Genomic DNA, 17,500 nt, shown 5'->3' with positions numbered 1-17,500 from the left:
CTCCTCCCTTTTCATTATCTTTTATTTCATACCTTATATGTACTTTGCTTGGTTTTCTCCTTTCTGTTTTTTGCGAGTTAATGGAAGAGAAATTGCTGTTTTTTCTGGTTAATTTGTCCTTCAGTACAACAATTAATATATTTTCTTTAATTTCTTTTTATTTTATTTTTATGTCTCACGTCTTCTCTCTTTTATTTTATGTCTTGTTTTAGTGAAAGGAAAGGTTATATTCTTGTATTCTTGTTTTGTCATTCATATCCCAACACTTTTCATTTTAGTGATGAATTCCTTTCTTGCTGTTTTTTCCTTATATTTCCTTCTCTCCTTCCTATTTGTGACTCAGGGAAAGAGATGCTAGTTTTCTTAACACTTTAATCCCTCGCACAACAATCTAGTCTGTCTTTTCAAGATATCTTTGTCTTTTTTCTTATCGTGTTTATGCTTCATGTCTGCTTTGTTCTACCCTCTCTGTGATCTATCTTATAGGTTGGTATGATGATATATTCTTATCTCTTTCGTCCCTCATACAATACGTGTTTCTTTTCTTTCATTACATTTTTTCACGTCTTTGTGTTCATTATCTATTCTTTATACTTTAGTGAATGAGGTGTTTTTGTCCTTTGCTTGTCACTTTCTTCCCCCAAACGAGACCTTTTTATGCTCTCTCTCCTTGACACGTTATTTTTTTTCTTGTCCTTTAACCTTGACACACCTTCCTCTTCCTTCCACGTGACTTACCTTCATATTTGGTGTACATTAACGATTTAGATATAGGAATTAGTAGCAAAGTATCAAAGTTTGCAAATGATACTAAGATAGCATGTGCAGTACAGGAATACAACGAGACCTGGACAGGCTGATAGCATGGGCAGACAGGTGGCAGATGGAGTTTAATTCTAAAAAGTGTCAGGTTATGCATTTAGGTAAAGACAACACAAACTTTAGCTATGAGATGTTGGCTAGAGGCAGTAGAGGAGGGAAAGGATTTAGGAGTAGTGATAGAGAGGACTATGAAATTTTCAAAGCAATGTTTAGAAGCAAGAAATAGGGCAAATAGGATCCTGGGTTTTATAAATAGAAATGTTAGTTATAAAAGTAAGGAAGTGGTGCGTAGCTTATATAATTCCTATGTTAGGCCCCATTTAGAGTATTGCATACAGGCCTGGTTACCCCATTATAGGCAGGATATCAACATGTTAGAAGCAGTTCAGAGAAGAGCAACTAGGATGATACCAGCATTAAAGCGCCTGGAGTATAGAGATAGATTAAAGGAATTAAACATGTTTTCATTTGAGAGGAGATGTATAAGAGGGTATATGATAGAGTTATTTAAAATGTTCTCAGATACAAACTACATAGATGTGAGATCTTTCTTTACCTTAGAGGAGGGAAGTAGGACTAGAAATCATGGCAGGAAGATTAGAAAGCAAGGCTGCAGGTTAGATATAAGAAATATTTCTTTAGTCATAGGGTGGTAGACTTCTGGAATGCATTGCCAGAGAGGGTTGTAAATAACACTAGTTTGACAATATTTAAAAACAGATTAGATAAGCACTTAAATTTATTAGATTTATAATTATGTATAGCGCTGCATGATAGTTTTTATAAGAAATTTACTATAGTTGAAAAAGACATGATCCTCATGTATGGGGATCACAGATTGTAGAGGATTTCGCTGCAGGACTTAGCCCTGTTAATGGGCCAAATATTTAGAATTAATATATAATGTATTGTGTACTTGTAAGTGTATCTTTAAGTACTGATGACGAGGTCGGTGTGCGACTGATACAGGATAACCTAGATGGGCCCTGGTGGCCCTTTGTTATCCTATTATTTATGTTATGTTATGTTATGTTATATGGGAAAGTTATCTGTATTTTTGCCTCCTATATGCTGCACATTCTTTCTCTTCCCCATCCACCCTCCCTTCCTTTTTTTATTCATGGCTACTTCCTCCTGTTCTGTCTCCTTCATTATTTCTTCACACCACACTGTTCTCCTTCATCATGTCCTCTTCTTCCTTCATCACTTTCTTCTCCTTTTCCTAACATAATTTGCTTTTCTCCACATCTTCATCCTTCTTTCACTGTTTCCTCCTCTTTTCTTCTCTATATTTTCTTTCCTCCTTAATTACACCTATTTATTCTCCTCCTTCTCCTCCTCCTCCTTCTCTTCCTCCTCCTCCTCCTCCTCCTCCTCCTCCTCCTCCTCCTCCTCCTCCTCCTCCTCCTCCTCCTCCTCCTCCTCTTCCTCCACACTCTCACTTCTCTCTCTGTCCTTTCATGTCGTGACTTCTTACTGCCCTTTTGTGTGTGTGTGTGTGTGTGTGTGTGTGTGTGTGTGTGTGTGTGTGTGTGTGTGTCCCTCGCATGTCCCCTCTTGATGCTGGCATGTCCGACGTCGTGTCTTGCTAAGGCTACTAAGAGCGGTACATCGATTTTTTCCCTTGCATAATTCACTGGTTGACACATTACGAAAGCTGTGTCTTGGAGAGAGAGAGAGACAGAGAGAGAGAGAGAGAGAGAGAGAGAGAGAGAGAGAGAGAGAGAGAGAGAGAGAGAGAGAACTTATTGAACATTTTCATATATTAGAACATAAAAACTACAATCAATCCTCTCAGAAATAAAAAAAAAAAGTATTCAACGCTGTCACCAATAAAGAAAACTCTATAATCTACTATCTTTAAAGTTATAAGTAACTGGAGAGAGAGAGAGAGAGAGAGAGAGAGAGAGAGAGAGAGAGTGGGGGCGGGGAATCGGTATTATATTCTGAAACGTTTCGGCACCCTATCTTCTCTACTCTCTGAATATGAAAAAAGACAGTTCAGCTTCTCTTGATTCCTCACAAAAAGAAAATAATAACTCATTCATTCCTTCTTCTTTCTTCTTCCTCCACACTGATCTCCTTCTCTCTTTTCAATAAATCCGAAAAAAAACCTTTACCACAACAGACGCGCGAAACAGGGCAGAGATATCTATGACACGAGAAAGAGAAAACGAAGACCCGCAGGTAACTCCCTACCAAATAATTTATCCTCACTACAGTTCTCTTAGATCACGCACGAGGATTTCACCGATAAATATTTGGTAATGGAGAGTGCGAGCGTGTACTGGGTATATATTATTTTCCTCTATTATTCATCAGTAAAATGTTCAGATCGTTAAGTTTTGCTGGAGCGTCTGTGAGTGTTGTCTGGTGTTGTGGTGGCGCAGATGTGGTGCTGATGATACTGTTGCTTTATTTGAGTGCGTGTGTTGGGTTGAAAGTCTGTATATAGTCTCTCTCTCTCTCTCTCTCTCTCTCTCTCTCTCTCTCTCTCTCTCTGGTTTCTAGTTACTTATATTTTTATAGATAGTAGATTATCGCTGACACCCGTGGGATCGCGGCACCTCTACGGCGTCACCACCATTGAGCACCGTTCTCGTGCTCCGTGCGGTGACTCTTAGAGGATGACGCAGCCCTGCCAGATGTGGCACTCTTTGCACCTGTGCCTTATGGAACACTACGATCGCCGCCACGTCTCTGCGGTGTTCCAGTGAATCAAGGGGACGCTCAGGCTCTGGGTGAGGTGGTATTGCAGCATCTACTAGCCGTATGGCGCGGCGTTGGATGCTGTCCAGTCTCCTTCTGTGTGTGGCGGCACAGGACATCCAGGAGAGAGCTGCGTATTCAAGGTGGGGCCGCACCTGTGCCTTGTACAGCAGCAGTCTCCCCTTCCTGTCGAGGAAACTGGCGATCCTTCTGAGAGCGGAGATCCTGTGAGAGGCTTTCTTGGCAATGGTTTTGACATGCCTGTCAAACCTCAGCCCTCGATCCACCTCCACTCCAAGTATCTTGACGTCATCTTGGAGTGGGAGACGCAACGCCAAAGACAACTTTCCTGCCATTGCTGCCATGGCGGCTGGGGACCGAGAGACAACCATTGCTTGTGTCTTCTCCGGCGCGAATGTCACTTGCCAGCGAGCACCCCACTCCTCTATCACTCGTAGCTGCTGATTGATGGCCTCAGCAGCCCGCCCACTGTCCTGGCGTGGATAGGTATAGGAGAGGGTGCAGTCATAGGTTTCTTAATTTATGGCAACGTTAAATAATATCTTTTTTATATTTGTTAAAGGATTTATCATAGTTTCTTTTGTTTTAATATATGAAAACGTTGAGCAAGTTACAATCTCTCTCTCTCTCTCTCTCTCTCTCTCTCTCTCTCTCTCTCTCTCTCTCTCTCTCTCTCTCTCTCTCTCTCTCTCTCTCTCTCTCTCTCTCTCTCTCTCTCTCTCTCCTGCCCCTTTTCATCCCTATAGGCGGAGGAAGATGTTCTCCGCTTTCCAGCCCCGAGCCGGCGAGCCCAAGGAGAAGCAGTTCCTGGTCATCTGTTACAAGGACGCCCTGGCCGAGATACAGGACATGGTAGGAAGCAACGTACCCTTAACACTGTGACTCTTAACACTGTGACTCCTCCCTCATGTTAACGACCTCTCTGATCTTGAATATGGTAGTAAATAACAAGCCCGTGACACTTCTATGACTCTCTCTCTCTTTTACTCTTCTCTCCCATTTAACAACCTCTCTAACCTTGGATATAGTGGTAGATAACACGCCCTTAACACTATTATGACTCTTCTTTCTCTCCTTTTCTTTTCTTTCTCTCATGTCGCAGTCTCTAGCTCTAAATTGGATATGCTAGAAAGTAACACGCTCTTAATGCTACCCTGATTCTTTTCTCTCCTACAGTACAACCTCTCTAATTTTGGACATGGTAGGAGACATCATGGTCTTAATACAATCATTACTCTTCTCCCTGTCCTTTCCTCTTCTTTCGCGTTACAACCTCTCTTGGATATGTCAGGAGGTAATACACTTTTGATACTAGTGTGACTCTTCTCTCTCATATCACTTCCTCTCTAATCTTAGACATAGTAGTAGACATCACTCCATCAACACCAATATGTCTCTCTCTCTCTCTCTCTCTCTCTCTCTCTCTCTCTCTCTCTCTCTCTCTCTCTCTCTCTCTCTCTCTCTCTCTCTCTCTCTCTCTCTCTCTCTCTCTCTCTCTCTCTCTCTCTCTCTCTCTCTCTCTCTCTCTCTCTCTCTCTCTCTCTCTCTCTCTCTCTCTCTCTCTCTCCTTTTACTCACATTCAAAACTCGGACATGTTAAGAGGCATTACGAACTTAACACTAAAATGACCATAGCATTTCTCCTTCTCTTGTTACATTCATTTCAATCTCGGACATGTTACGAGTCATAACACAGATTATTTTCTGTTCTGTTACTAAAAATTACCTTGAAATAAAGACTTCGATTTCATGTACACCTTTCTTTCTAACTATTCTCTTCATACATTCCTTTCTGACAGTTTCCTAACACCCCTCCTCCTTCCTTCCCGTCTCACAGGCTCGGTCGCTCGACCTAATGGGCCCCAAGAACCAGTGGCTGTTCGCGGTGCCCGACACTCACTCGCTGAAGTATGACATGTACGCCTTCCTCGCCAACATGAAGGACGGAGACAACTTGGCCTTTGTGTATAACATGTCCGACATGAATCCCACCGACTCCTGCCAGGTGTGTGTGTAATTCACTGTTTGATCTGCTGCAGTCTCTGACGAGACAGCCAGACGTTACCCTACGGAACGAGCTCAGAGCTTATTATTTCCGATCTTCGGATAGGTCTGAGACCAGGCACACACCACACACCGGGACAACAAGGTCACAACTCCTCGATTTACATCCCGTACCTACTCACTGCTAGGTGAACAGGGGCTACACGTGAAAGGAGACACACCCAAATATCCACCCGGCCGGGGAATCGAACCCCGGTCCTCTGGCTTGTGAAGCCAGTGCTCTAACCACTGAGCTACCGGGCCGTGTGTGTGTGTGTGTGTGTGTGTGTGTGTAATTCACCTCGGTCATCTGCTGGTCACCCAGCCAGTCTTCCCATTACGGAGCGAGCTCAGAGCACATAGACCGATCTTCGGGTAGGACTGAGACCACAACACACTCCACACACCGGGAAAGTGAGGCCACAACCCCTCGAGTTACATCCCGTACCTATTTACTGCTAGGTGAACAGGGGCCACACATTAAGAGGCTTGCCCATTTGCCTCGCCGCCCCGGGACTCGAACCCGGCCCTCTCGATTGTGAGTCGAGCGTGCTAACCACTACACTACGCGGTGTGTGTGTGTGCATGTGTGTGTGTGTGTGTGTGTGTGTGTGTGTGTAATTCACCTCGGTCGCCTGCTGGTCACCCAGCCAGTCTTCCCCATTACGGAGCGAACTCAAAGCTCATAGACCGATCTTCGGGTAGGACTGAGACCACAACACACTCCACACACCGGGAAAGCGAAGCACAACTCCTCGAGTTATATCCCGTACCTATTTACTGCTAGGTGAACAGGGGTTACATATTAAGAGGCTTGTCCATTTGCCTCGCCGCGCCGGGATTCGAACCCGGCCCTCTCGATTGTGACTCGAGCGTGCTAACCGCTACACTACGCGGTGTGTGTGTGTGTGTGTGTGTGTGTGTGTGTGTGTGTGTGTGTGTGTGTAGGTGATTAGTTAGATTGGAAATTAGACGGATCAAGTGCTTATGTGTCCTTTTTACATATGTTGAAATTTTTGTATTTATTTCGTGGCAGCGCCATACCCTCCAGCCGCAAGAGATTAAAATCTGAAGCAGATTCATGACAACACTGCCCCTATAGTGATTAAAATCTGACATTTATTCATGACAACGCTACCCTCTGGTACTCGTAGTTGAAATGTAAACTTAGAGTTGCAGCATTGCCGTCTCGGTTGAAGTATGTGCTTCTTCCAGGATGATACTGACATTTGATGATTGAAATTTGAACTTTAGTCATGACAGTCTTTCCTTCTGGTATTTGAAACCTGAACTTCTCCCATGACTACACTACTGTCTTGTATTTGGAACTGAGAAGTAACAAACCAAAACTCATACTTACGAAAAACCTAAGTTTGTGGATCAAAGAACTACTCGTACGTAACCCAATGCCTCACTCCACCGCTCACCCGCAATTATTACTATCAGCAGTTGCGATACGACGAATGGAGATTATGAATACAAACAGCCAGGCCCACACACTTGTTCGTATATTGTTTCCATTACTCTCTGACACCATGCTATAAATAGAAACGAGATACAAATTTGCGAACTGTACCATTGAATGGCCCGAGCATGTATACCATACACATGACAATACTACCTTAAATGAAGGCAACAAGAAAAAAGAAAAAAAAAAGAAAAGATAAGAGAGAAAAAAAGAAGAAACACATTTAACATGCCATAGTAGATGTTATTAATACGTTTATGTGTGTTTTCATGATTCAAGTCATAGTGACATAATTTAATAGAGATTATACATAACTGATTAAAAAAATCACTTGTTATTTCAGAAACTGTGAGGGAATCTATTGAAGATAGAAATAGTATAAGATAAAGATAATAGATATGCGTAAATTGAAATTGAACCAAATAAGTTAAGATGAAGTATATGTACAGCGACAATATCATGATAAATGAATAGAATAAAGAAATAAATAAGTAGAAGATTCAAGTGAAACACCAGTTAAGTTATCGAAGCGTCTTGATACTTTCCTGAAACTCCTTAGACAGAAAACATCCTTACCAACGTGAATCGGGTGCAAACTTCAGCGAGTCTTTGGGGACTACCAAGAGACTATAACAACACAGGGCACACAAACCTTGCCTGCTCCAGTTTTGTACAGGGTCCCATGGTGTAATGGTCAGCACTTTGGACTCTGAATCCAACAATCCGAGTTCGAGTCTCGGTGGGACCTAGTGTATGTGTGCATAGTTTTTTTCATTACTTGTCTTTTTTATGTAAATTTCTTTTCTTTCAATATGAGTTAATCCATTCGTCTCTCTCTCTCTCTCTCTCTCTCTCTCTCTCTCTCTATTCATCTATCTATCTATATATCTATCTATCTATCTATCTATCTATCTATTTATCTATCTATTTATCCATCTCGATCTGAACTTTACTCTTTATTTCTTTCAATATATATTACTCTCTCTCTCTCTCTCTCTCTCTCTCTCTCTCTCTCTCTCTCTCTCTCTCTCTCTCTCTCTCTCTCTCTCTCTCTCTCGCGGGTATTGATCGGCAGCCATGAAAGATCCCACTGCTATGATATTAAAGGTCTTTTACAGCTTCATGTAAAGAGCGGCGTCAGCTGGATGCGGAACTGTCTTATGCAATTATTAAGAGCATTCATTATTAAAGTTTATGTTACGTTTGTTTGGGTTAGATTCTATTGGGTTGGCTTTAAGTTAGGTTGGTTTAGCTTGAATCAAAATTGGTTAGTTTTGGTTGGATGAAATTAGTTTTGGTCACTTTATGTTATGTTGTGCTAGAGTTGCGTTAATTTGGGTTGTGTTACCTTAGGTTTGGTTGAGTTTTGTTGGGTTGTGTCAGTTTGGATTGGTTTGGGTTGTGTTAGGTTAGTTTAGGTTAGGTCACGCTAGGTTGAATTAAGTTAAGTTAGGTTTTGGTTGGTTTAGATTATATTGGGTTTAAATAAGTAAAGCCAGTGCAAACAACATTTTAATCTTCACAAAATAAAACAATTTCTTAATCTCCACAAAACGAGAAAGACTTTAAATTCAAACTGTCACATACATACTCTCAAAACCTACACATACCATGTCAACCAACTCCACCTAACAACAGAAACTTTTAACATTCTATTCATAATTCCAACTAGTACATAGAAACAACAATTTTTATCCTCTATTTTTTTTCAATCTAAAAGAAGCTTAGTAGAATTCGTAATATATTAATAAAAAAAAAAACCAGTATGTAAATGAAAGCTTGTGGTATAGAACAGACAAGTATTAATGAAGGCTTGTAGGAAGGAGTCACTCGTAATGTCATGGAAAGGTCTCTCTCTCTCTCTCTCTCTCTCTCTCTCTCTCTCTCTCTCTCTCTCTCTCTCTCTCTCTCTCTCTCTCTCTCTCTCTCTCTCAGTGCGTACTATCGAGTTTCATTTATGGGAGAGAGAGAGAGAGAGAGAGAGAGAGAGAGAGAGAGAGAGAGAGAGAGAGAGAGAGAGAGAGAGAGAGAGACAGAGAAGAGAAAAAACACAGACAAACAGATAGAGAAGAGAGAGAGAAACAGAGAGAGAGAGAGAGAGAGAGAGAGAAGAACTAAAGAAAAAAAACACAGACAAACAGATAGACAAACGCAGAAACAGAGAGAGAGAGAGAGAGAGAGAGAGAGAGACGAGAGAGAGAGAGAGAGAGAGAGAGAGAGAGAGAGAGAGACGTCCATGACATATCTTCTGTACTCAGCCGCATGAAATAGGATAGGAACTAATCACACCTGACGATAACACAGCCATTCCTCCATACTGGATGAAGACACATAGGGCACCGGAGCGTCTGGGAGTGATTTAAAGGCCACAAATGAGAGGGAGGGAAACCTTGGCTTAATACATATAAGGGGTCATTCAGTATATAGGTAGGACTTATGCAAGGGCTGAATATCTTAGCGTTATCTTAGGGATTTTGTGAATGCTATTATTGATAGTGATAATAAGTGATAGATGTCATAGTGTGTTTTGCTTTTTTTGAGGTTAGTTTATGAAAGAGGAGATGGTTACTATTTGATTTTCAAAATGGTGTCGCAAAGAGAGAGAGAGAGAGAGAGAGAGAGAGAGAGAGAGAGAGAGAGAGAGAATTTTTAACAATATTATTAGAAACTGAACAGAAACCATAATCAGGCCATAAAGCATTCCGTATTATCACCACGTCCTTTCCCTCACATTCTCCACCACCGTCCCCGCTCGCTGCCCCCAAAAAAGAGAAATATAAACGAAACCTAAAGATCTCAAAAAAGAAAGAAAAAAAAACAAAACGATGAAATTTCAGAGGTTAGTTCCACATCGTCTATGAATAATCTAATCGTGACCCTTTTATTTCTTACGTCACAGTATTCACAAATCACTACCCAGCCTCGCACCGTCACTTCTAAGCGTTAGGTAAAGAGTACAGAGGTTCAGCAGAAAGGAGGAGCAGATACAAGGCTGGAGGATCAATGTGGAAGTAATGAAGATGCTCGCTACTAGATGTCTCTGGCTTATTGCGCATTCTTTTTTGGTGGTTGAGGTATTAAAGTTACAGTTGTTTTCTTGTGTCTAAGACAGTTTTTTTTAATTTTTTTATTTATTTTGAGAGAGAGAGAGAGAGAGAGAGAGAGAGAGAGAGAGAGAGAGAGAGAGAGAGAGAGTGTGAGTGCGTGTGTGCGTGCGTGCATGCGTGCGTGCCTGTATGTGTGTTTATTGTGTACAAGAGGAAAACTTGCCAAGGGCAACAAAACATAAAAATGAAGGCCCACTTGAACACAAGCTCCCTCAAAGAACAGTAAAGAATTAGCCAAAAGACAGGGACAAATGTCTTGAAACCTTCCTCTTAAAAGAGGTCAAGTCGTAGGAGGATGGAAATACAAAAGCAGGCAGGAAGTTCCAGAGTTTAACACAGAATGATATGAATGATTAACTGTTGTATTAGAGGGTTGGACAGAATAGGGATGAGAAGAAGAAGAAAACCTTGTGCAGCGGGGCCGCAGGAGGAGGGGAGGCATGCAGTTAGCAAGATCAGTAGAGCAGTTAGCATGAAAATAGCGATAAAAGATAGAAAGAGATCGGTGAGAAAGAGACTGAAGACAGTTAGTCAGAGGAAGGGAGTTGATGAGATGAAAAGCTTTTGATTCCACCCTATCTAATAAAACTGTGTGAGTGGAACCCCTACAAACATGCGAAGAGTACTCTATACAAGGACGGATAAGGCCCTTGTACAGAGTTAGCAGTTGGAGGGGCGAGAAAAACTGGCAGAGACGCCTCAGAACGCCTAACTTCATAGAAGCTGTTTTAGCAAGAGATGAGATGTGAAGTTTCCAGTTAAGATTATGAGTAAAGGATAGACCAAGGATATTCAGTGTGGAAGAAGGAGACAGCTGAGTGTCATTGAAGAAGAGGGGATAGTTGTCTGGAAGGTTGTGTCGAGTTGATAGATGGAGGAATTGAGTTTTGAGGCATTGAAAACTACTAGTTTTCTCTGCCCCAATCAGAAATCTTAGAAAGATCAGAAGTCAGGCGTTCTGTGGCGTCCCTGCGTGATCTGTTGACTTCCTGAAGGGTTGGTCGTCTCTGAAAGGACGTGGAAAGATGTAGGTGGTATCATCAGCGTAGGAGTGGATAGGGCAAGAAGTTTGGTTAAGAAGATCATTAATGAATAAAAAGAAAGTGGGTGACAGGACAGAACCCTGAGGAACACCACTATTAATAGATTTAGGAGAAGAACAGTGGCCGTCTACCACAGCAGCAATAGAACGGTTGGAAAAGAAACTTGAGATAAAGGTGCAGAGAGAAGGATAGAAACCGTAGGAGGGCAGTTTGAAATCAAAGCTTTGTGCCAGACTCTATCAAAAGCTTTTGATATGTCTAACGCGACAGCAAAAGTTTCACCGAAATCTCTAAAGAGGATGACCAAGACTCAGTAAGGAAAGCCAGAAGATCACCAGTAGAGCGACCTTGACGGAAGCCATACTGGCAATCAGATAGACGATTGTGAAGTGACAGATGTTTGAAAATCTTCCTATTAAGAATAGATTAAAAACTTTAGACAAGCAAGTAATTAGAGCTATAGGACGGTAGTTTGAAGGATTAGAACTGTCACCTATTTTAGGAATAGGCTGAATGTAGGCAAACTTCCACCAAGAAGGAATGGTAGAAGTCGGTAGACATAGTTGAAAGAGTTTGGCCAGGCAAGATGCAAGCACGGAAGCACAGTTTTTGAGAACAATAGGAAGGATCCATCAAGTCCACAAGCCTTCCGAGGGTTTAGGCCAGCAAGGACATGGAAAACATCATTACGAAGAACATTCATTGAAGGCATGAAATAGTCAGAGGGAGGAGGAGAGGGAGAGACAAGGCTTGACTCATCCAAGGTGAAGTTCTTAGCAAAGGTTTGAGAGAGTTCAGCTTTGGAGACAGGTGAGATGGCATTGGTCCCATCAATATGAAGTAAAGGAGGGAAAGATTAAAAAGTAAAGTTATTGGAGATGTTTTTTACAGATGCCAGAAGTCACGAGGGGAGTTAGAGTTTGGAAAGATTTTCACATTTTTTGTTTATGAAAGAGTGTTTGGCAAGTTGAAGAACAGACTTGGTATGATTCTGGGCAGAACTATAAAGTGCATGAGATCCAGGAGATGGAAGGCTCAAGTACCTTTTGAGGGCAACTCTCTACCAAGTATAGCACGAGAAAAGGATGTGTTTAGAAAGTTTAGGTTGAGAAAAAGACTGAGAATTGTACGCCTCCATTCCAGACACTATCACCTCTGTTATGCGTTCAGCACACAGAGATGGGTCTCTGACACGGAAACAGTAATCATTCCAGGGAAAATCAGCATAATACCTCCTCAGGTCCCCCAACTGGCAGAGGCAAAACGCCAGAGGCACCTCCTTTGGGGATCCTGAGGAGGATTGGAGAAATAGGACAAGATACAGAAATGAGATTGTGATCGGAGGAGCCCAACGGAGAAGATAGGGTAACAGCATAAGCGGAAGGATTAGAGGTGAGGAAGAGATCAAGAATGTTGTGCGAATCTCCAAGACGGTCAGGAATGCGAGTAGGGTGTTGCAACAGTTGCTCTAGGTCATGGAGGATAGCAAAGTTGAAGGCTAGTTCACCAGGATGGTCAGTGAAGGGAGAGAAAAGACAAAGCTGGTGGAGAACATTGAAATATCTAAGGATTTCCTCAAAAGAATATAGGGACAGAATGTGCTCCACTTTGGAAGTTAAATAGTCAAAGAATTTATTATAGTCAGAGGAGTTAAGGGAAAGATGACAGCACAAATTAATTTAGTTAGAGTGACTTTTGAATTGAAGCCAGATGGTGGAAAACTCAGAAGATTCAAGAGAGTGGGCACGAAAGCAAGTTAAGTTGTTGCGTACATAGACGCAACATCCAGCTTCGGAACGAAAATGAGGATAGAGAAAGTGGGAGGGAACAGAAGATGGGCTACTCTGTGTTGTGTTAGACAGCTGTGTTTCGGTGAGGAAAAGATAAGGAGGTTTAGTAGAGGAGAAGTGTTGTTCCACAGATTGTAAATTAGATCTAAGACCGCAAATGTTCCAAAAGTTAATGAAGAAAAAGTTGAGGGAGGTGTCAAGGCATTTTGGGTCGCCATCGAGAGAGCAGTCCAACCTGGGAATATTTCTGGTCCCCTCCCCAGAAGGGGACTCCGAGGCTGGACTTGGAGTCGCCATTCTTTTTGTTTTGAATTTTAAGTGAAGTGTGTGTGTGTGTGTGTGTGTGTGTGTGTGTGTGTGTGTGTGTGTGTGTGCGCGCGCGTAAGTGCATGTACTTTTGTGAGAAGGAGAATTGTCTTTAGAGGCCAGGCAGTGATTGTCCTCTAGAGGTGTGAGACACAAAGGAAACGTTCGTAATAAGTTCAGCAACATCACAACTATATAGTTTTGATGGGAAGTTCACAGCACCTCGCTGGGAGTAAATTAGGTAGGTATCTACTACGTCCTCCTACCGAACAGTGTGTGTGTGTGTGTGTGTGTGTGTGTGTGTGTGTGTGTGTGTGTGTGTGTGTGTGTAATTCACCTCGGTCGTCTACTGGTCACCCAGCCAGTCTTCACCATTACGGAGCGAGCTCAGAGCTCATAGACCGATCTTCGGGTAGGACTGACACCACAACACACTCCACACACCGGGCAAGCGAGGCCACAACCCCTCGAGTTACATCCCGTACCTATTTACTGCTAGGTGAACAGGGCCACACATTAAGAGGCTTGCCCATTTGCATCGCCGTTTTCCGGGACTCGAACCTGGGCCTCTCGATTGTGAGTCGAGCGTGCTAACCACTACACTACGCGATGTGTGTGTGTGTGTGTGTGTGTGTGTGTGTGTGTGTGTGTCATGAAATTAATAATGAAGTGTATGTGTGTGTGTGTGTGTGTGTTTCACTGTTTGATCTGCTGCAGTCTCTGACGAGACAGCCAGACGTTACCCTACGGAACGAGCTCAGAGCTCATTATTTCCGATCTTCGGATAGGCCTGAGACCAGGCACACACCACACACCGGGACAACAAGGTCACAACTCCTCGATTTACATCCCGTACCTACTCACTGCTAGGTGAACAGGGGCTACACGTGAAAGGAGACACACCCAAATATCTCCACCCGGCCGGGGAATCGAACCCCGGTCCTCTGGCTTGTAAAGCCAGCGCTCTAACCACTGAGCTACCGGGCGTGTGTGTGTGTGTGTGTGTGTGTGTGTATGGCGGTGTAGATAATAATGTGTCGTGTTGGCTGGAATTTATGGTGTGTTAATTATTTGTATTCATGTCATTTTGTTATAGCTGTTTTTGTTGTCAATGATAATGTCATTATTATTACTATTGTAATCCTTATCATCATTATTATTACAACAGCACCAATAACAACAGCAACAACAACAACAACAACAACAACAACAACAACAACAACAACAACAACAACAACAACAACAACTACTACTACTACTACTACTACTACTACTACTACTACTACTACTACTACTACTACTACTACTACTACTACTACTACTACTATTACTATTACTACTACTACTACTACTACTACTACTACTACTACTACTACTACTACTACTACTACTACTACTACTATTACCGCTACCACCACTACTACTACTATTACCGCTACCACTACTTCTACTACTACTACTACTACTACTACTACTACTACTACTACTACTACTACTACTACTACCACCTCCTCCTCCTCCTCATACAACCATATCCCGTGGCACCCTTCTCATCTTACTGTGCCACATATCTCTCCTGCAGAATGGGCCTGACTGCTACATTCGTCTGCTTATCGCTAACTACATGACAGCCACATCGGAGGTGCTCGTGCAGGAGTACGACAATTTCCTTCAGGTGTGTATAAGAGAGAGAGAGATAGATAGATAGAGAGAGAGAGAGAGAGAGAGAGAGAGAGAGAGAGAGAGAGAGAGAGAGAGAGAGAGAGAGAGAGAGAGAGAGAGAGAGAGAGAGAGAGAGAGAGAGAGAGTGTGTGTGTGTGTGTGTGTGTGTGTGTATGTGTATGTGCAAATTACAGGTGTGATTTGTGTGCATCGTCAGAAGTTAAGCTACTTTGTATATTTTTTTTTGTTTGCTATGTGATGTAATTTAAGTATACCATTATTTCTCTCTCTCTCTCTCTCTCTCTCTCTCTCTCTCTCTCTCTCTCTCTCTCTCTCTCTCTCTCTCTCTCTCTCTCTCTCTCTCTCTCTCTCTCTCTTCTCTTTTCTTCCTATGTTTGGCTTCTTTCTTTCAAACATTTACTCTTTGTTCAATATCTTCATTTCATTTTTATCATCAATCCTTCCCAGTTCTTTTTTCGCACCTTCCTTCGTCTTTATGCTTCTCTTCCGCGTTCGTTCGTTCTTCTTTCTTGTATCCTAATTCCATCTTTAACATCATTTATATCCTGTCCTTTTTTTTCTATAATTTTTTTCATTTCTCACAATGCCCATTCTCTGCCTTTCTTTTTTTTTATCCTTCATTCATCTCCTTCCTTTTATATCATCATCTTTTTTCTTCCTACCCTATTTTTTTTCTATTTCTCTTTTACCTTTCGTCTCACTCACACTATTAATTCGAATCTTTCCTTTTTCTTTCCTTCTTTCTTTTGCATCTTATTTACTTTTTTTTTTTACTTTATTCCCTGTCTATTTTTCTATTTCTTCCACTTACCTTCATTTATCCTACTCACATGTCTATATTTCTCTCCTCTACAGGTGTCGGAGGAGGAGTGGGAAGAGGTGAAGCCGTCGCCAGGTGCTCGAGCTAGCAAGATCGTGAACATTATGAAGGTGAGGCAGGAAGATTGACTAGCGTGTATTGTAAAGAGTGTTCCTATCATATGGTGGTTGTGATGATGTACTGGAAGAACAGGTTTTGCTGTGTTCTCTAGAGATATTTCGAGTGGTTTTCAAAGGTGTTGCGTCGTGTTAGTGGGGTTTTCAAGAATGCTGTGCTGTGTTAGCTGGTGTTTTCAAGTGTGCTGTGTTGTGTTAGGTGGTGTTTGCAAGGGTGCTGTGTTGTGTTAGGTGGTGTTTTCAAGGATACTGTGTTGTGTTAGGTGGTGTTTTCAAGGATGTTGTGCTGTGTTAGGTGGTGTTTTCAAGTGTTCTGTGTTGTGTTAGTAGTGTTTTCAAGTGTGCTGTGTTGTGTTAGTGGTGTTTCAAGTATGCTGTGTTGTGTTAGTAGTGTTCTGGTGTATACTGTGTTGTGTTAGTAGTGTTTTCAAGTGTGCTGTGTTGTGTTAGGTGGTGTTTTCAAGGGTGCTGTGTTGTGTTGGGTGGTGTTTTCAAGGGCGCTGTGCTGTGTTAGGTGGTGTTTTCAAGGGTGCTGTGTTGCGTTAATGGTGTTTTCAAGGATGCTGTGCTGTGTTAGGTGGTGTTTTCAAGGGTGCTGTGTTGCGTTAATGGTGTTTTCAAGGGTGCTGTGTTGTGTTAGTGGTGTTTTCAAGGGTGCTGTGTTGTGTTAGGTGGTGTTTTCAAGGGTGCTGTGTTGTGTTAGGTGGTGTTTTCAAGGGTGCTGTGTTGTGTTAGGTGGTGTTTTCAAGAGTGCTGTGTTGTGTTAGGTGGTGTTTTCAAGAGTGCTGTGTTGTGTTAGGTGGTGTTTTCAAGAGTGCTGTGCTGTGTTAGGTGGTATTTTCAAGTGTGCTGTGTTGTGTTAGGTGGTGTTTTCAAGAGTGCTGTGTTGTGTTAGGTGGTGTTTTCAAGAGTGATGTGCTGTGTTAGGTGGTGTTTTCAAGTGTGCTTTGTTGTGTTAGGTGGTGTTTTCAAGGATGCTGTGTTGTGTTAGTGGTGTTTTCAAGTGTGCTGTGTTGTGTTAGTGATGTTTTCAAGTGTTCTGTGTTGTGTCAGTAGTGTTTTCAAGTGTGCTGTGTTGTGTTAGTGGTGTTTTCAAGTATGCTGTGTTGTGTTAGTAGTGTTCTGAAGTATACTGTGTTGTGTTAGTAGTGTTTTCAAGTATGCTGTATTGTGTTAGGTGGTGTTTTCAAGGGTTCTGTGTTGTGTTAGTGGTGTTTTCAAGGATGCTGTGCTGTGTTAGCTGGTGTTTTCAAGTGTGCTGTGTTGCGTTAGTGGTGTTTTCAAGAGTGCTGTGTTGTGTTAGGTGGTGTTTTCAAGGGTGCTGTGTTGTGTTAGTGGTGTTTTCAAGGGTGCTGTGTTGTGTTAGGTGGTGTTTTCAAGGGTGCTGTGTTGTGTTAGGTGGTGTTTTCAAGGGTGCTCTGTTGTGTTAGTGGTGTTTTCAAGGGTGCTGTGTTGTGTTAGGTGGTGTTTTCAAGGGTGCTGTGTTGTGTTAGATGGTGTTTTCAAGGGTGTTGTGTTGCGTTAGTGATGTTTTCAAGGGAGCTGTTTTGTGTTAGTGATGTTTTCAAGGGT

General features: G+C 42.2%; 1 protein-coding gene and 2 non-coding genes across 3 annotated transcripts in view; 2 read left to right on the top strand and 1 right to left on the bottom strand.

Annotated features, from left to right (window-relative positions):
• LOC123515671 (ionotropic receptor 93a-like) overlaps positions 1-17,500 on the top strand; it is a 66,968-nt gene that overhangs the window by 29,449 nt on the left and 20,019 nt on the right. Inside the window, 4 exon segments of the mRNA XM_045274496.1 lie at positions 4,299-4,404; positions 5,390-5,557; positions 14,892-14,984; positions 15,848-15,922. Of these exon segments, the coding sequence (XP_045130431.1) occupies positions 4,299-4,404; positions 5,390-5,557; positions 14,892-14,984; positions 15,848-15,922 (442 nt within the window).
• Trnaq-cug lies at positions 7,740-7,811 on the top strand. The gene has a single exon. It is a non-coding gene; the product is annotated as a tRNA-Gln (tRNA).
• Trnav-uac lies at positions 14,223-14,296 on the bottom strand. The gene has a single exon. It is a non-coding gene; the product is annotated as a tRNA-Val (tRNA).

The sequence above is a fragment of the Portunus trituberculatus genome, chromosome 39 (assembly GCF_017591435.1).
Source record: "Portunus trituberculatus isolate SZX2019 chromosome 39, ASM1759143v1, whole genome shotgun sequence".
NCBI classification, from domain to species: Eukaryota; Metazoa; Arthropoda; class Malacostraca; order Decapoda; family Portunidae; genus Portunus; species Portunus trituberculatus.
This window is presented reverse-complemented; position numbering and strand designations above follow the sequence as displayed.